The following is a 16,618-nucleotide window of genomic DNA, read 5'->3' on the forward strand; positions in this document are numbered from 1 at the left end:
ATCATCAGCTCCTCATTGTCTGTCTCCAGCCCTCCATCGCTGGATGTTTCTACATCAAAGCCAATGAGCTGCCTTTTCCAGTTCCTCTTTACCACAGTTAAAGAAGTTGAGGGCATCATACAGAGGATGAGGCCTTCAACATGTTCATTGGACCCTTTTCCTACTCCTCTGGTAAAAGCTAATGTATCAGACATAAGCTCTCTTATTGCTGATATCATTAATCACTCTCTCCAGAGCAGCTTAGTCCCACTAGCCTTGAAAACCACAAAAATTAGACCTCATTTAAAAAAAATCCTCTTTGAATCCTGAAGTGATAGCAAACTATCGTCCGATCTCCAACCTTCCATTTTTGTCTAATATTTGGGAAAAGGTTGTTTTGGTTCAGCTTCAGGATCACCTTAAAAAATTCAATCTGGTTTCCGAACTTCTCACAGTACAGACACAGCCCTGGTCAGAGTCACCAATGACCTCCTGATGGCTGTTGATCAGGGCTCTCCATCACTCCTTATCCTCCTGGACCTCACAGCTGCATTTGATACAGTAGATCATAATATTCTCCTTCATCATCTTCACTTTATAATTGGATTTTATGGCATTGCTTTGGAGTGGTTTGAGTCCTATACGGATAGGGCTGAGTATGTGGCCTTGGGGGATGCTAAATCTCATACTCGCACTGTCACTTGTGGGGTCCCACATGGATCAGTCCTTGGGCCGACCCTTTTTAATATCTACATGCTACCCCTGGGTCACATCATCCGCAAGCACAGAGTTTCATTCCACTGCTATGCCGATGATTGGCAGCTCTATGTGAGACAAGATTCTACTTCTCTTACACCTCCATCAACTCTTTTCTCTTGCTTGGATGAGATTGAGGCCTGGATGTCCAAGAACTTCCTCAAGCTGAACAGCACTAAAACGGAAGCTCTTTTAATTGGCACCCCCCATCAGTTTTGTTCCTTTGTAAATTGTATTTCCTTTTCTGACTGTACCATTACCCTCTCCCCTTCAGGTTACAATTCTGGATGTCAAGTTAGAATCCCATATGTCATTTGATACACATGACCACCACCTTTGTAAAATTGCATTCCTTCATCTCTGAAACATAGCCAAACTCCGTCCTTACCTCTCCCTCTGTGATGCCAAAAAGCTGGCTCATGCCTTTGTTTCATCCAGGCTGGATTATTGTAATGCACTCCTCATCCGGATACCCAACTGATGCCTTCAAAAGCTCCAACAAATTCAAAATAGTGCTGCAAGAATCCTGATGAGGGTGTGGAAATATGAACAAATTTCACCAATTCTTCGGTCACGTCATTGGCTCCCTGTCCACCTCCGTATCAAATACAAACTCTGTTTGTTTACTCACCAGTGTATCCATGGAAATGCTACACAATATCTGAAGGAACTCCTTATACTACAATCCACTGCAAGAAACCTCCATTTTGCACATACCTACTGCCTTCACCCCCAGTGACCAAACTTCATACAATGGGTGACCGAGCCTTTGCAGCTGGTGTTACGTGGCTCTGGAGTGTCCTACCAGAGAGCATAAGAACACAGCAGACTGTGGGCTGTTGTGTTTTTTTTTTTTTTTACAAAAAGCTAAAGTCTTTTCTATTTAGGAAAGCTTATTAATAAGACTGTTATTATTGTTGTTGTATCTGTTTTTATTTTGCCTTGCCTTTGTTTTTACTTTTTATGTAGCACTTTGATATTTACTGCTAATGAAAAGTTCCCTATAAATAAAATGTAATATTATTGTTATAACTTGAAGGGGGGGGACATACAAACTCCATAAGACTGAACTTGGTTTGAACACAGGCCAACAGAGCTTTTAGGCTGCACCACTATTGAGTGCACTAAGATAAAGTAGTATCACAATATTAGTATAATCTATACATACATTCATTTTATGCCTTCAACAGAGTCTGTTATGAGACAAGAGTATGCACTTGAATTATACATTTTATTCTTGCAGCAGTTTCCTAGAAATGTTACAATTAAAGAGTGCATACTTTACAAAAGAAATCTATAAACTTCACCTCAATAATTTTAGTAAGTTGTTAACTATTTAACTAATACAGTTAGTTTGAACTGGAGATGCTGGTTTTTGCATGATATTTATCTTAACTTGTTAAAAGTATTAATGAATTTAAGTTTTAATTATTTACTGTTGCTATATTGTTTCAAAATATCTGCATGTGGTCTAAGTCTGTATTGAGTGGAGAGTGCTGTGCACGGCCTCCCCCCAATACAGCTCTAATATGGACCAAGTAATGTAATGTTAGTGAAACCACGTATAATTGGGCTGTATCTCCTTGGCAAGTGGCTTTCTTGTGATACAATTCATACACAGTATTGCTGCATACAGTGTCACAAAACAGTGTTTCCCAGGTCTGCGGTGCAAGTTATACATAAACTCAGGACAGGTATGTAACAGGAAAAGAAATTTACTTAATAGAGAGATATTACATAATTAAAAATAAGTTGAAAAGTGAATAGATGTTAATACTATGAAATAGACAGCAATAATTAATAACCATAAAACAAACAAAAGTAGTGACAAGTGTAATAAATGTACAGCATAAACATTTGCTACTAGGGTCCAGAAAACCAAGAGACAGAAGCTGTTGTGGATGCTCTAGTACCTTTTGCCAGATGGATGTGAAACAGACATCATTGGAGGGGTGGGAGTGGTCCTTAACAATGCTGAAATTTTGGAGATACAATATGGCAGACAAAGATGGCCCAACAGTCTTTTTTGCAGTGTACACTATCCATTATAGGACATTACACTCAGAGAGACTGCAGTTGGTTAGAATATTTTCTCTGGTGCCCCTGTAGAATGTGGTGAGAATGGAAGGAAGGTAGGTAGTCTTGCTTTCTTCAGCCCCTGAAGAAAGTGGACATGCTGTTGCACCTTCTTGGCTATGAAGATGGAGTTAATTGACCAAGTAAGATCTGCTGCCCGGTGTGAGATCTGGATGTCCAGTATGTTATGGACAGCATGGGTATTCCAACAATCATATCTTTCATCTTGTCCACATGAAGAGACAGATTGTTGCACGTGCAGCAGACTGCGAATCATGTTATCTCCTTTCTGTGTGCCTACTCATTTCCATTGCTGATGAGACCTACCACATTTGTGTCATCTGCACAAACAGATTAACTAAAGTAGTTCCATAAGCATATATGATAATTAAGGCATTTACAAGACAACCCGATACACTAGATTATCTTGCACTGTAAAAACCATACTAATGGACTAAACATGCTTGTTACATTAAACAATTGTTTTTAATCAAGGTAACTTTAACTTTTAATGTCTTGTTCCCTACCTATGAATCAATGCCTTCTCTTCCATTCACAATAGTTTCACAGAGTGCACACATGAGATATAACTACATGAACTAAAGAAAAATGTTTTTAACTTGGGAGTTGATATGGTTGTTATTGTTGGGCCTTATCATATTCTGCTAGCATCATGTGATAAAACAAAGAACCAAATCATCTATACTAATAAAAGGCAAAGCCCTCACTGACTGACTCACTCACTCACTCACTCATCACTAATTCTCCAACTTCCCGTGTAGATAGAAGGCTGAAATTTGGCAGGCTTATTCCTTACAGCTTACTTACAAAAGTTAAGCAGGTTTCATTTCGAAATTCTATTTATTTATGGCCCCATCTTCACGAAATTTGGTAGGCGGCTTCCCTGCACTAACCGAAACCAATGTACATACTTATTTCGGTGGTATGACGCCACTTTCAGCCCCATATTGAACTTTCCAACGTCACTAATTCTCCAATTTCCCGTATAGGTAGAAGGCTGAAATTTGGCAGGCTCATTCCTTACAGCTTACTTACAAAAGTTAAGCAGGTTTCATTTCGAAATTCTACGCGTAACTGTCATAAAGGTTTGTAACGTTTGCCATGTTGAACTTTTTTATGGTCCCATCTTCACAAAATTTGGTAGGTGAATTCCCTGCGCTAACTGAAACCAATGTACATACTTATTTTGGTGGTATGATGCCACTGTCAGCCGCCATATTGAACTTTTCAACGGTCTTTGTTACTTATGGGCCCATCTTCAAGAAATTTGGTACGCGGGTTCCCAACACTAACTGAATCCTACTTACATGCATATATACATCCATAGCCTGCAGCTCGGTCACCGTGTGAGGTGGCGTTGGGTCCCCCATCCCAACGCCTCCCACGTTGTTGGCTGCCTGCCTATATAAGGCCGTCCGTCACTCCGGTCTCTACATTCCCTTCCTTGCTTCACCACGGGATTCACGTCTCACTGCTGATAACTACAGCCTTTTTATTTAATCCACGGCTTCTCCGCTGTTTTATTGTTCGTTTATTACGATTATAGTTATTGTGTAGGTATTTTAGACTTACTTTACGTTGTTCAGGTACCCATTTGGTGGTTTCCATGCCCGGAGATGGCACCTACCTTTTCCATTCTCTTTGTTACATATTGCACGGCCATATCAGGCTCACTCTTGATATCCGGAGGAACATTGTGTCTTATGTATTGAATGACTGGGACAGGTTCAAGGTGTGGACTGATGACGGTACAGGAGATAATAACACAGGAGCACTATAAGAGTGAAATGCTTAAGCCCTTCACCTATGGTTCTGCATGCGAGTTGATGGCTGCTGCTGAATTGTTCGGTTGTCGCTTTCAAGTGTACTGAAATGGCAAAATATTTTACACCTTTTGACAACTGCCAATGCCACTTAAACATCTTAGATTGACAGGTGACGATTTCAGTAGTGGACACTTTGATGTTTATGAATGTTTAAACTCTCAAAAGCTGGATGTGAAGTTATAGATGAAACCGGTTGTATGCTTACAATGCTTGACAGATGCCGAATGTCACTTCAACACAAAAAGTTCTGCAAATACTGTCGTAATGGAAACAAACCATGAAACTCAAACCGATTATGACAGCAGCTATCCAATCTGTGAGATTTGAAACAAGATTACTGTTCACATGGCCAACTGTACATTGCATGCTCAAGAGTAAGCTCAGCGCACAGCTTGGTCATATTACAACCGGAGGGCCAAACTCACAATGTGGTATACAAAGAGATCCTTAACAAATAATTATTGGTATATTTTCCCTCAGTTTAAAAAGGTTTAATTTTCTTCTTAATAAAAATTTTAAGGCAGTACTTCGCCGCTGCAAAGCATGGGTGTTTTGCTAGTGGTGAATAAGTAGCAAACATAGTACACTCCCTCTTACACAGGCCATCTGAGACCAAAGTCAACCTAGCAAATAGATCTTTGAGGTATAGAAGGAAATCAGAGCAGTGGATAAAGTCCACACACAGTGTGTTAATTCTGAATCCAGAAACCTTTCAGAATATCGGACATATACAAGGCGCTTTTTTTATTATTTAAAAACAAAAATTTTTTTCTTTCATTTTTTTTCTTTTTTTATTTGGCTGTATAGGGTTTGCTTTTACATCCAGAGCTTTCGGTTGCTGTAGAGATGCTTTCATCAGTGGCACTAATTAACCGGGCACTGGATGCTGGTGATGAAGCAGCAGTGTGGAAACAGCTGGAGAGCCCAGTGACAGGGCTAAGCAATGTGGAAGATGAGAATTACAAGAGGTGAGTAAGGAGATTTCATTTATTAGATAATAAATGATTATAAGGAATGCTGTAAACACAAAAAAATTCCATTATCCAGAAATATGAAACTTAAATGAGTTACTAGCCTTTTATTTGCTAGGGTTGGCTGTATTGCTAACATGCAAGGATTAGAAACAGGTCAAAAAAAGGTTTCCACTAATTTCAGGCAAATTTTGTAATTGCATCAATTATCGTATCGTACAACAAGAAGTATATTATAATTGAGGAAGTGCTGCTGTTTCCTCATCTTGTAAATGCCCTAAAGTGATCTTAATCTGTGTATCTTTTTTTGTTTCTTCTTTTTCTGAACATGCTTTTTCCAAGATAGGGAGGCAAGGGAATCAGAACTCATCTGAGATAGCAGTGGACATAAGGCAGGAGACTTATGGGATACCAGTACGTCTTGGAACATTATCATGTACACTGACAGCCATCCATGTTGAGGCTATTTATTGTGCTACAAGGCAGCCTAACACAGGTGTGGAAAGTAACAAAATACAATTACCGTATATACTCGCGGATAAGTCGGGACTTGATTTTACCATATAATTTCCGGTATTTTATAATGTTAGTCGTATAAGTCGAATGTGGAACACTCACGCTATTGGTCCAAGAGATTATGATATGCTAACGCCCACCTGAGAGAGTAACCATGGAGCAAACTGGCATTTTTTTTTCTTCCTATGTATTGTGTCTATGTGACCACATGGTAATAACCCAAACTATTCTGAAGCAATGTTTGCACTTTTTTGTATCTCACACCTTCATACACCTTTATTGTAAGAGCATCCCTTATCTACAATGGATCATTCGATCAGAAGAAAATATGAAGCTGGTTTTAAATTAAAATTCGTTGAAGTGGCGAAAGAAACTTGTAACTGCGCTGCTGCAATAAAATTCGATGTACCCGAGAAACTGATGCGAGATTGGAGGAGGCAAGAAAATTTTTTTTTAAACCGCAAGTGTCGCATTTTTGAACAGGCGTATAAGTCAGGGTCTGATTTTATTATAGATTTTTTCAGGTTTCAACACCTGACTTATACGTGAGTATATACGGTACATTTTTTACTGTACTTGAGCACATTTTCCACAAATCTGTACTTAAGTAGATTAAGCTGTGGATATTTTCAACGTTTATTTCAATAAATTTTATAGCAAGTACTTTGACTTCCTACTTCATTACATGTCTACATGGCAATGCATTAAATTTTACACTCGCACAAATGGTTACTTCTTTTTGAAGGACTCTTTTTAGTGAAACTTGTGAATCAATATGCAAGCAAAAATGAATCGATTCAGCAATGCACCACAGGAATCCTAAAGCGTGTGCGTGATGCAATCAGCCTCTTTCACTTAGAGTAATGTTTCTTAAACACTGATGGCTGTTCACATAATTGTGTTGTAAAATTAGCCAAGTCTGTCCAAGTGCAGATTCTCTATCGAGTGATAAACTGACTGCTATTTAGTGTACTGTTTGTGGAAGTTCAGTATGTGAAACAATGTCTTTGACGCATAACTGAGAACTTTCATTTCTGTGTCACTAAAATATAAGTATTTCCACCTTCATCTCACAATCAGAGAAACAAAGACATTTATAAGAAGGGGTTAGAGAGGAGGAAATTACAGACTAGCTCTCTAGATGAAGATACCATGGCGCAAATTTGAAATGTTGAATTGGAAACAGGGGCGAATCAAGGAAGTGATGATGTTCAGATTTCGTTTGGGTGAATCAATCAAGTGATGGTACATATAGTGCCGTATGGTGATGTTTCAGTGGTCATGGACAACTGATTGGTTTCTCTTTATATGTTTGTCTTCACGGCATACTTTGAAATCCTGTAACTAAGGTGCAAAGAAGTAGTAACATTGTACTATATTTAACATGCCTATGTATGTATGTATGTATGTATGTATGTATGTATGTATGTATGTATGTATGTAAAAAGTATTCAGCCCCCTCTGGAAAGCCACCATCTTACATCATTACAACCTATAAAAATCACAAATGCAGAGTATCACAGTGAACTTTTATTTCTCTGTATAAAAATTTTGAAACATTGCAGCTTGGTGAACTAAACAAATACAAATTGACAGTCATGTTGTGAAAAATGCTGTTGAAAAAATAATTGACCCCTTCACATGACACCCAGTCAATACTTGGTAGCAGCACCATTTGTGGCAATAACTGCTTGCAGTTGCTTTGGATAGCCATCTACAAGCTTAGCACATCTGGATGGAGGCAATTTTTCCCATTTTTCTTTGGAGAACTGCTCCAACTGGGCAAAGTTTGAAGGCTTTCATTTGTGAACTGCAATTTTGAGATGACACCACATATTTTCTATTGGATTCAGATCCATACTCTGGCTAGGCCACTGAAAGACCTGGGTCTTCTTTTTGTCAAACCATGCTTTGGTTACTTTTGCGTAGTGTTTCGGGTCATTGTCCTGCTGCACGTGGTAGCGTTGTCCGAGTCCCGATTTCATGGATGACGTTTGAAGGTTTTCTTCCAACATCAGGATATACTTCTTAATATCCATTCTTTCTTCAATGCAGACAAGGGACCAAGTGCCTACCCTAGAGAAGTAACCCCCCCATGCTCCCCCACCATGCTTAATGTATGGTGTTTGCTGGATCATTGGCAGATGATTCCTTCCATCTGCCAAAGGCCTTTGTGTTGACGCCAAAAAGTTCAATTTTGGTCTCATCAGACCAAAGTACATGACTCCAGAATGCAGGACTCTTGTCAAGATGTCTGTTAGCGAATTGTAATCGAGCTTTCACATTTTTTCAGTAATGGTTTTTTTTCTTGCAACTCTGACATACAGCCCCTGCAAAACCTACGATATTGTAGTCTTGTGCATATCCACTCCAGCTACAGAGACTGAGTTTTGCAGCTCACTGAGAGTCACCTTAGGATTTGCTCTTACTTCTCTGACTAGTTTTCTTGACATTTTCTTTGTTGTTTTAACAGGGTGGTCTGACCTAGGCCGGTTCACTATGCCTCCAGTTGTCTTCCACTTCGCTATGATGGCCTTCACAGTGGACACACTGAGGCTAATGAGCATGGCAATCTTCTTGGCTCCTTTGCCATCTTGAAACTTCTTAATCACATTGGTTCTCCAGTCATTAGAAAGTTCCCTTCTTTTCATTTTTGTCAGTTTTTGAGGTTTCGCCAAGTAAGCCACTTGTACTGATTTCTCAGTTGTATGTTACTAAGAACTGCCCTAAATAATCACTTATAGACCAGTCAACAAGCTAGAGAATTCATTGCTTGATTGTTTACACTTGTTTTCATTACCCTTATTGCATTGTTAAGTAATCATACAGTCTCCAAGCTAATACTTATTCAACAGCAGATTTCACTGATAGGTTCTTTATCGTTGCAAAATAATTTGATTTTCAGGATATTTTAGTGAAAGTGTATTGTCCAAGAGGCCCTCATTTATATGTAACAGTATGAAACTAAAGATGCATTTTGAAAGAAAAATATTACAGGAAATTTAAACTTTGTCTAGGGAGTCCAATACATTTTCAACCCACCTATTGTGTGTCTGTATATATGTATGTGGGTATATATAATGTGTGTGTGTGTGTGTGTGTGTGGTGCATGTGGATATGTATTTGTATAAGGAATAATTTATCACTTTCTTCCATTTAATTGAACTGTTAAATGGAAACCAGAGTATTTTGAACTATTTGTGAACTCATTTAGAAACATGTATTGCTAATTGTAGAGTTGTTTAAGACAAGGTAAGGAAGCTGCATTGATTAACTTTTCTGACTACTTCAATCATTAATCTACTTCACTTAACTAGTGCCATGAATCACATAACAAACCTTTGATATTATGCTCTCAAAAATCATCAAATCCTTGCATCACATCCAAAAAAATTCTTTCCCTCCACTTTAGTAAAGCTTAAACTAAGCATTTCCACTGGCATTAATATACTTCAGAAATCGTTTTCTGTTTTGAATGATAATAGTTGTTTTTGGTTTAAGCCCTATGGGCTCTGTGTGGAATTTGCATGTTCTCCCCATGACGTGTCCAAAGACATGCAGATTAGGTACATTGGCAGGGCTGAATTGGCTGAATCGTGTGTGTGTGGTGATAGCTCACTGTGCGAGGAGATGACCCTCTGTTCAGTCAGATAAACCTATTTGGAATACAAATAAACAGAGTATTGTTTTTTTCACAATATATTGGTTTCCTATATTTCTTTTTTAGTAATATTCATCTGGGAAAATTTGTGTGAATGGAAACACACTTTTTATTTTTATTACATGGACTTCATTATTTGTATCTTTTTGACTCCATTGTCACTATGATAATGATCCTTTTCTTATGTCCCAGTATGGTACCGATTTTTCTATTTTGGATTCACAGATTAAAAATTTTAAGAACCCTGATTTAGATGCTGTCAGCCTCTTTCATTAGGTGTTTGAAGTGGAAGTGAACGTAGTGCCTGTCTGATTCATGATTCATTCTGTTTAGAGCTATGCTATTATAATTCAATGTAATAACGTGTTTATATTGGAATGTATTAATAATTTTGAACAATTCATTATTGGAATTGTTTTAAACAGAATGTATAAACATAATGTTAAACTAATAAATTTATCAGCATAGTCTACATCATTCCTAATTAAAATGGCAAAACTCTGTATTTAACACAATTAAGTAGGCACATCTTATGCCATATTATAGTGTTGAATTAGGAAATACATTTGATAAGTACTTTTACTTTATTACTTTGAATATATTTTCAAGAAATTACTCTCATACTTTTACTTAAGAAGATATATCAGTGGAGTACTTCAAATTTTAATACAGTACATTTTTGCTCCTTTATTTATACTTTTAAGTCAAGTAAATTGTTTGAGTACTCCCCTCATCACTGGCTTAACAATGTTATTGAACTCTTGAGAGTGTGGAAATCAAAGGGTAAATCTTCATTTGTTTGGAGGTCAAAAGAATGTACTTAATAGAATGATGCAGGCAATAAATAGTGTGACATATATTCAAATAATTTCACAGTTCAAATATCTTCATTTTAAACAGTTTAGTAAAATCAAAGCAAAAACATTTCACATAAAGTATGAAAAATTGATGGGGCCAATAAATGAAAAATTTTTTTATAATGAGTCTGCTTAAGACTTACATATCTTGTTACATTTTTAAGCTCTTATCATATGTTTACTGGACACAGATCATGGTATTCATTCATATGATCATATGTTCATGTGATGGCCAGAAAACTTTATGCCATTGCTTTTTTTTATAAGCTAAACAGTCCATGCTTCTAGCAGAAGAGAATATGCTCATAACTGGCTATGGTAACTTCTGTTATTAGAAAAATATCTGAGAAAGTTCTATTACATGGGGGTTAAAGATAATACCATTACAATAAAAGCAATAATCATGTGGATTAAACAAAGGATTTAATACACTTACTTGAAAGCAAAAATAAATAATACTCTTTTTCAAAGTGCTAAGAAAGAATAGTGAAAAGTCAAAGGGACAGATGAAATGCCAGTGGAAGTTGGAAATAGGTTATGAGATGATTGAGTAGATGTGATCTCATGCTAAAAACCTATGAACAGAAGTAGTAGGAGTAGAGGAAAAACTGTGTTTGTTCCCATTTATAAGGAGAAAGGAGATATTCAGGATTGTGGGAATTAACAGCTGATGTCACACATGATAAAAATCTGGGAAAGTGTTAGAGAGAGAGAGAGGGCTTAGGAAAGACAACCACAATAGGAGAGGAGCAGTTTGGCTTTATGCAAGGCAGAGGATTAACTGATTTGCTTTTTACATTGTGACAGCTCATAGAGAAGCTTCAAGAAAAAACAAAGGTTTGCATATGATTATTTGTTTGGAGAAGCCATATGATAGGGTGCAATGTCGAGATCTGGGGGTGCAGGAGAGCAAAAAAGTACCAGAGAAGGATATAAAGATTGTCCAGGATATGCATGAATGAGTGAGGACCTGGGTAAAAAGCAGTTTTGGGGATAAACAAAGTTCTAGTTAGAGTAGGTCTGCACCAGGGAGCTTTAAGCCCTTATCTCTTCTGTCTGGTTATGGATGTGTTGACTTATGGGATACCAGTCCTCCTGGTGAGTGCTTGTTGCTTATGACAATGTGTTGTGTAGCACCAGAAAGGAGAACTTGCAGAGTGTCATGGACGACTTCTGTTTTGCTGAAACTTAAATAGTCATTAACTGATGGTGAACTAGTTTCAACTTAAGAGAGAGTGTCATTTGCTGAGTTGGTTAATATTGCACAAACAGAAGAAAGAAAATAGCAGGAAGGAGTCATCAACAGGTGGTTAAAACATGAAAATGTCAGTGCGATAAAAAGAGATTGTTTCCTCCCCAGACAGGTGACCCATAACAGACTCCCGCCCTGAGCTGTCACTATAATTCTCTCTTCCAGGCCCCATGTAATGTTGGACAAAGGCCCCCATCACACTCCTCTTTGTTATTATATTACCGCAGAACATTCCAGCTGACAGAGCAGAAAAGGATCAAAGGCATGGCTGGAATAGAAAGAGGCACTGTCAAAAGTACTTTCTCAAGCCATGGCACCAGCGCCTTGGACACCAGCTCCATCCTTCATGCTTGCACACTAACTTTGTTTACCGCCGTGCTCACCCTGCATATTTCTCCCTCTGTTCATGCTCAGCCTGCCTTTTAACAATACACAGGGTTGTGCACCATTTAGCTCTTGCCAATCAAATTCAGCTCTGTGAACTTGGCACAAGGCATGGATATCACAGAAAGGAAATTAGAAGAAAGGAAAGGTTTTGGAAGATAAAGGATTGAGGATAAATTGAAAAAACAATATTTGAGGTTTAATTATTAGGATTTAGAAGTTAGTCTACAGGGAGAGCTATTTAAAAGAGTAGATAAGTTTAAATACCTTGGATCTATGGTAGCACAAGGTAGAGAATTAGATACAGAGATAAACCACACGGTGTGATGTGGACGAAACATTTGGAAGAAGGTATCAGAAATATTGTGTAATTAATTAGGGTAAGTTTTAAAGGTAAGGTTTTTAGGGCAATGGTCAATACAGAAATTATGCATGGATCAAAGAAATGGGTAGTAAAAGGAGTACAGGAGAAGAAGTTGGATGTGGTAGAAATAATGTTTAGATGGATGTGTGGAATTACTAAAAAAGGACAGAATGAAAAACAGATATGATCAGAAGTACAAATAAGTATAGATTTGATGAGAGTGTGAATGTTTGGTGAAAAGAGTGATATTAATGAAGGTAGAAGATAAGAGAAAGTGGGGGAAGCCTAAGTGTAGGTGGATGGATAGAGTAAAGCAGTGGTCTCAAACTCCGGTTCTCAAGAGCCGCAGTGGCTGCAGGTTTGCATTCTAACCCTTTTCTTAATTAGTGGCCTGTTTTTGCTGCTAATTAACTTCTTTTCCATTTGTTTCTTTTTCCTTAATTAGTAGCCAAACAATAATGAGATACAAAATGAGCCAACACATGGCCAGCAAACTGTGTCCATCATACAATACCTGAACATAAAGAAAGATGAAAGTCTTAGGAATGTTGATCTGCTCAGGTCCCCCAAACATTTTACCAGTGCTATTAGAAAAGAGAAAATCCACAATAATTTTGGAACTGTATAATATTGCACAATGAGAGCAGCAACAAGCCATAGATTTAAAGAACAGGTGTAATTAACAACAAGAATCTGCTCCTAATTTATTAACTAGTTGGAGTTAAATTGGTTGGAGTTTGAGGCCCTGACGTAGTTGGTCTTCTGTTTGCCCACTCACATCACATTTAATTTCTGTCTGGGTGCTGTTTTAGGAAAGAAATGAAGCCATTCAGAGCAACAAATCCTAAAAAAACAAGTTAATTAAAATGAAAGGAAACGGAGTTAATTAGCAGCAAAAACTGGTCACCAGTTAAAAAAAGGGTTAGAATGAAAACCTGCAGCCACTGTAGCCCTCCATGACCGGAGTTTGAGACCACTGATCTAGTCCCACCCTCTCAAAGGGAAGATTTAAAATAAGCATCTGTAAAAGGGGTGCCCTAGCGGTCATTGAGCAGATAATATTTGACAGTCGGGGCAGGCCTTACAGAATTGCTATACATCCCAGCCCATATTTACCCAATAAAAGCATTTCGAAATGCGTTCCCTTGTCTTTTCTGTGCCAAGGTGACCTCCCAAAACATGACTCTGAGCAATTTTTAACACTGCCTCCCTATGTCCACTTGACACCACAAACTGCTTGATCCGCCCATCACACAAGCATTTAGAAATCACCTGATACAGAAAACCATCCTAATTTAAAAAATGTGGTGTATTATCGGGTGGCCAAGACCCGTGGATAAAAGGGCATTCCTTTGTTCTATTAAGAGGCCAGTGTGAAGTGTCTGATATGGCAGTCCAAATCTTAAAGTTCTTCCGTTTAAATTTCAGAGGAAGTAATGTAGTTTCATATGTTTTAACGGCCCCATGAACATGGTGAATGTTCACCTGGTCTGTGGTTCTATAAGGATGTAACAATCAACAATCTTCAAGTTGAGTTAGTAACTCCCAAGGCTGAATTCTAGAACGTTAAAAAAAAAAAAACTATACCCCTTTAATTTATGATATGAAACAACCAGAATATATTTAGAATTCTAGAATGAGTGCATCAATAACTACAAATACTGGAACATACATATCTATGGATACAGAAGAACAAGGTTAAAATAAACTCAGGCAAAATGAGTCTTACTTTCCACCCTGACCAAAGGAATAGTCTCCGTTTTCATTGTAAAATAGGACTGATCTCACCCATTTCTTGTGGACCTTCTTAACTCCTTCCAATGCTGTTTTTTTTTTTATTTCTTTGCCTAGAGTCAGGGAAAATCCAGTAAGTGTAATCTGTTAGTTTTTTGGAAGCTTATCCATTCCACCTAGAACTCCACAACCACTTTGTAATACTTTGTAGTCCTTTGTAATCCTCAAGACTAGTCCCCACAGCCTTCGGGCCTGTTTTTTCCAAGATGGAGGATCTCCTCTGTCTTTCCTCTTTTCCAGTTTTTCTTTTTCTTTTTCTCCCTTCCTCAGGATGATGAGCTTCCTGTTATACTTGCCATCAACATAAATGTCCTTCCTTTATTCACCTTATCTCTGACAGTCTTTTCAAAATAAAAGCTTAGAAAAGAATTGGAGTTTCAATAACCCCCCAATCTCTTCCAAGTATACAATTCTAGCTCACTGTGCTTTTGTCTGCTGGAGCAATTCACAGCGGACTGTGTAGAGGTTGCTAACAGAGTCCAACAGCACAGGAAATTCACATCCATCCAGTGTATTAGAGACCTTAAAATTGTCCTCCATTAACATCTTGGGAGAGACTTGAGCTGCATACCTGGGTCAGACCAATGTCCATGGTTTGTGCAAGTGGGAGGTGGCAATCCCGAGCCAGATAACACTGCTGTCTTCACTGTGATCAGCTGAGACAAGTCCACACTACAGTGTTCCAACGATGGCATCTTTGACTCGTGGTGCTGACGACCTGGTTGGATCATAGGCGGGTCCAAATACATCGTTCCGGAGCATCTCATCACAAAGGTCCTCATCTATCTCTGACAGGACTGCGTTAATAGCGAGCTTCTCCACAATGCCTTCGAAATTGTCCCCGTGGATCCAGCATTGAATCATGTCCACTAAGTTCTGGATCTGTCCTATAGGGTGATCTGGGTCAATGTGCGACAAACGAAACTGGCACTCCTTGATCACTGGGCTCATAGCTGTGCAGAGTTGGACTTGTTAATTCAGGAAGTCATAATAATCAAGCCTTTCGGGACAGAGGTTTCACACGACCTGTAGGGCCTCCCTGGTTAAAAAATGGGGCTTCAATAGCTGCTCAGGTTCACACATCCCTGCACATCAGTGTTGCCATGCGTTTGAAGCAGAATAGAAAGCACTCTGGGTCGTCCGAGGGAGCCATCTTCACGACCTTAACCCTGTGGAGCACAAAGGCAGGAGCGCCTGCAGGAGCCTCATTTTGCTCTGCCAATATTGGAATGTTATATGCCTTTTGATGTTCCATTGATGCAAGACCCCACTCCTGGTACCATGTGATGCGTGAGTCGATGTCTTGCACCACAAAGACAAGTCTGAGACTCAGTACTTTAGCAAAACCAGCTTTATTCAGCTTGAAACGGAAACAACAAGGTTGTTTATTGTAGTGGGATTTACCATTCTACTGTACACAGCAAATGGGCAGACTCGGGCCAGGTCAGTGGCTAAGTTATAATGTTCCCTGCATCACCCATCAGGCAACCGGCGCGTGGCAGCGGTCAGCTTGTAGTTGTTTCCTGTGGTTGACTTGGGGACAGACAGACTTGTGTGTGTCATCCCATTGGGGAGGGTCTCAAATGGTCTTACAATATGTTTGAGATTTATAATATTTAATGTACTGTAGACTATTTAGCAAATCAGGTCAGATTATCTTAGTGGAAATTTTGTGGAATTTATTTGAATTCAGTTCTGTTTCCTGACATTCAAATTCAGTTCCAATTCCATTTCCCTTCAGCTGCATGCGATTCTAATTATTATTCCAGGAAGTGAATTTGAATTTTCCATGCATTCTCAATTCAATTCACGAATGACCCCAACCCTGTCAAGTAAGTCTTTCACCTTCCTTGGAATGGTGTAAAGTATAGGTTTTTCCAGAGATCCTAGAGGCGTTGTTGGGCCTGAAGTAAACTAAATGTTGTATCATAATTATTTACTTATCAGACACTTACATTCAAAGTATCTTAGAAGAAAATCTGCCTTTATATGGAAAAATCCAACTAACAATATGGAACATAAAAAAATGCAACTACCTGAAATAATATAGGGTATGCAGGGATTTTACAGACATTGCCCAACTCAGACACTGAAAATGTTGTGTAATGTTGTAATTTTAAAACTGTTAGAATAATAAAAAGACAAGCTGTTTATAAGTTTT

At 38.4% G+C, this 16,618-nt stretch overlaps 1 protein-coding gene across 1 annotated transcript in view; it reads left to right on the plus strand.

Annotated features, from left to right (window-relative positions):
* iqgap1 (IQ motif containing GTPase activating protein 1) overlaps window positions 1-16,618 on the plus strand; it is a 303,340-nt gene that overhangs the window by 136,910 nt on the left and 149,812 nt on the right. The window contains exon 13 of the mRNA XM_039773388.1: window positions 5,466-5,626. Within this exon, the coding sequence (XP_039629322.1) occupies window positions 5,466-5,626 (161 nt within the window). The remainder of the gene's footprint in view (window positions 1-5,465; window positions 5,627-16,618) is intronic.

The sequence above is a fragment of the Polypterus senegalus genome, chromosome 12 (genome assembly GCF_016835505.1).
Source record: "Polypterus senegalus isolate Bchr_013 chromosome 12, ASM1683550v1, whole genome shotgun sequence".
Taxonomy (NCBI): domain Eukaryota; kingdom Metazoa; phylum Chordata; class Cladistia; order Polypteriformes; family Polypteridae; genus Polypterus; species Polypterus senegalus.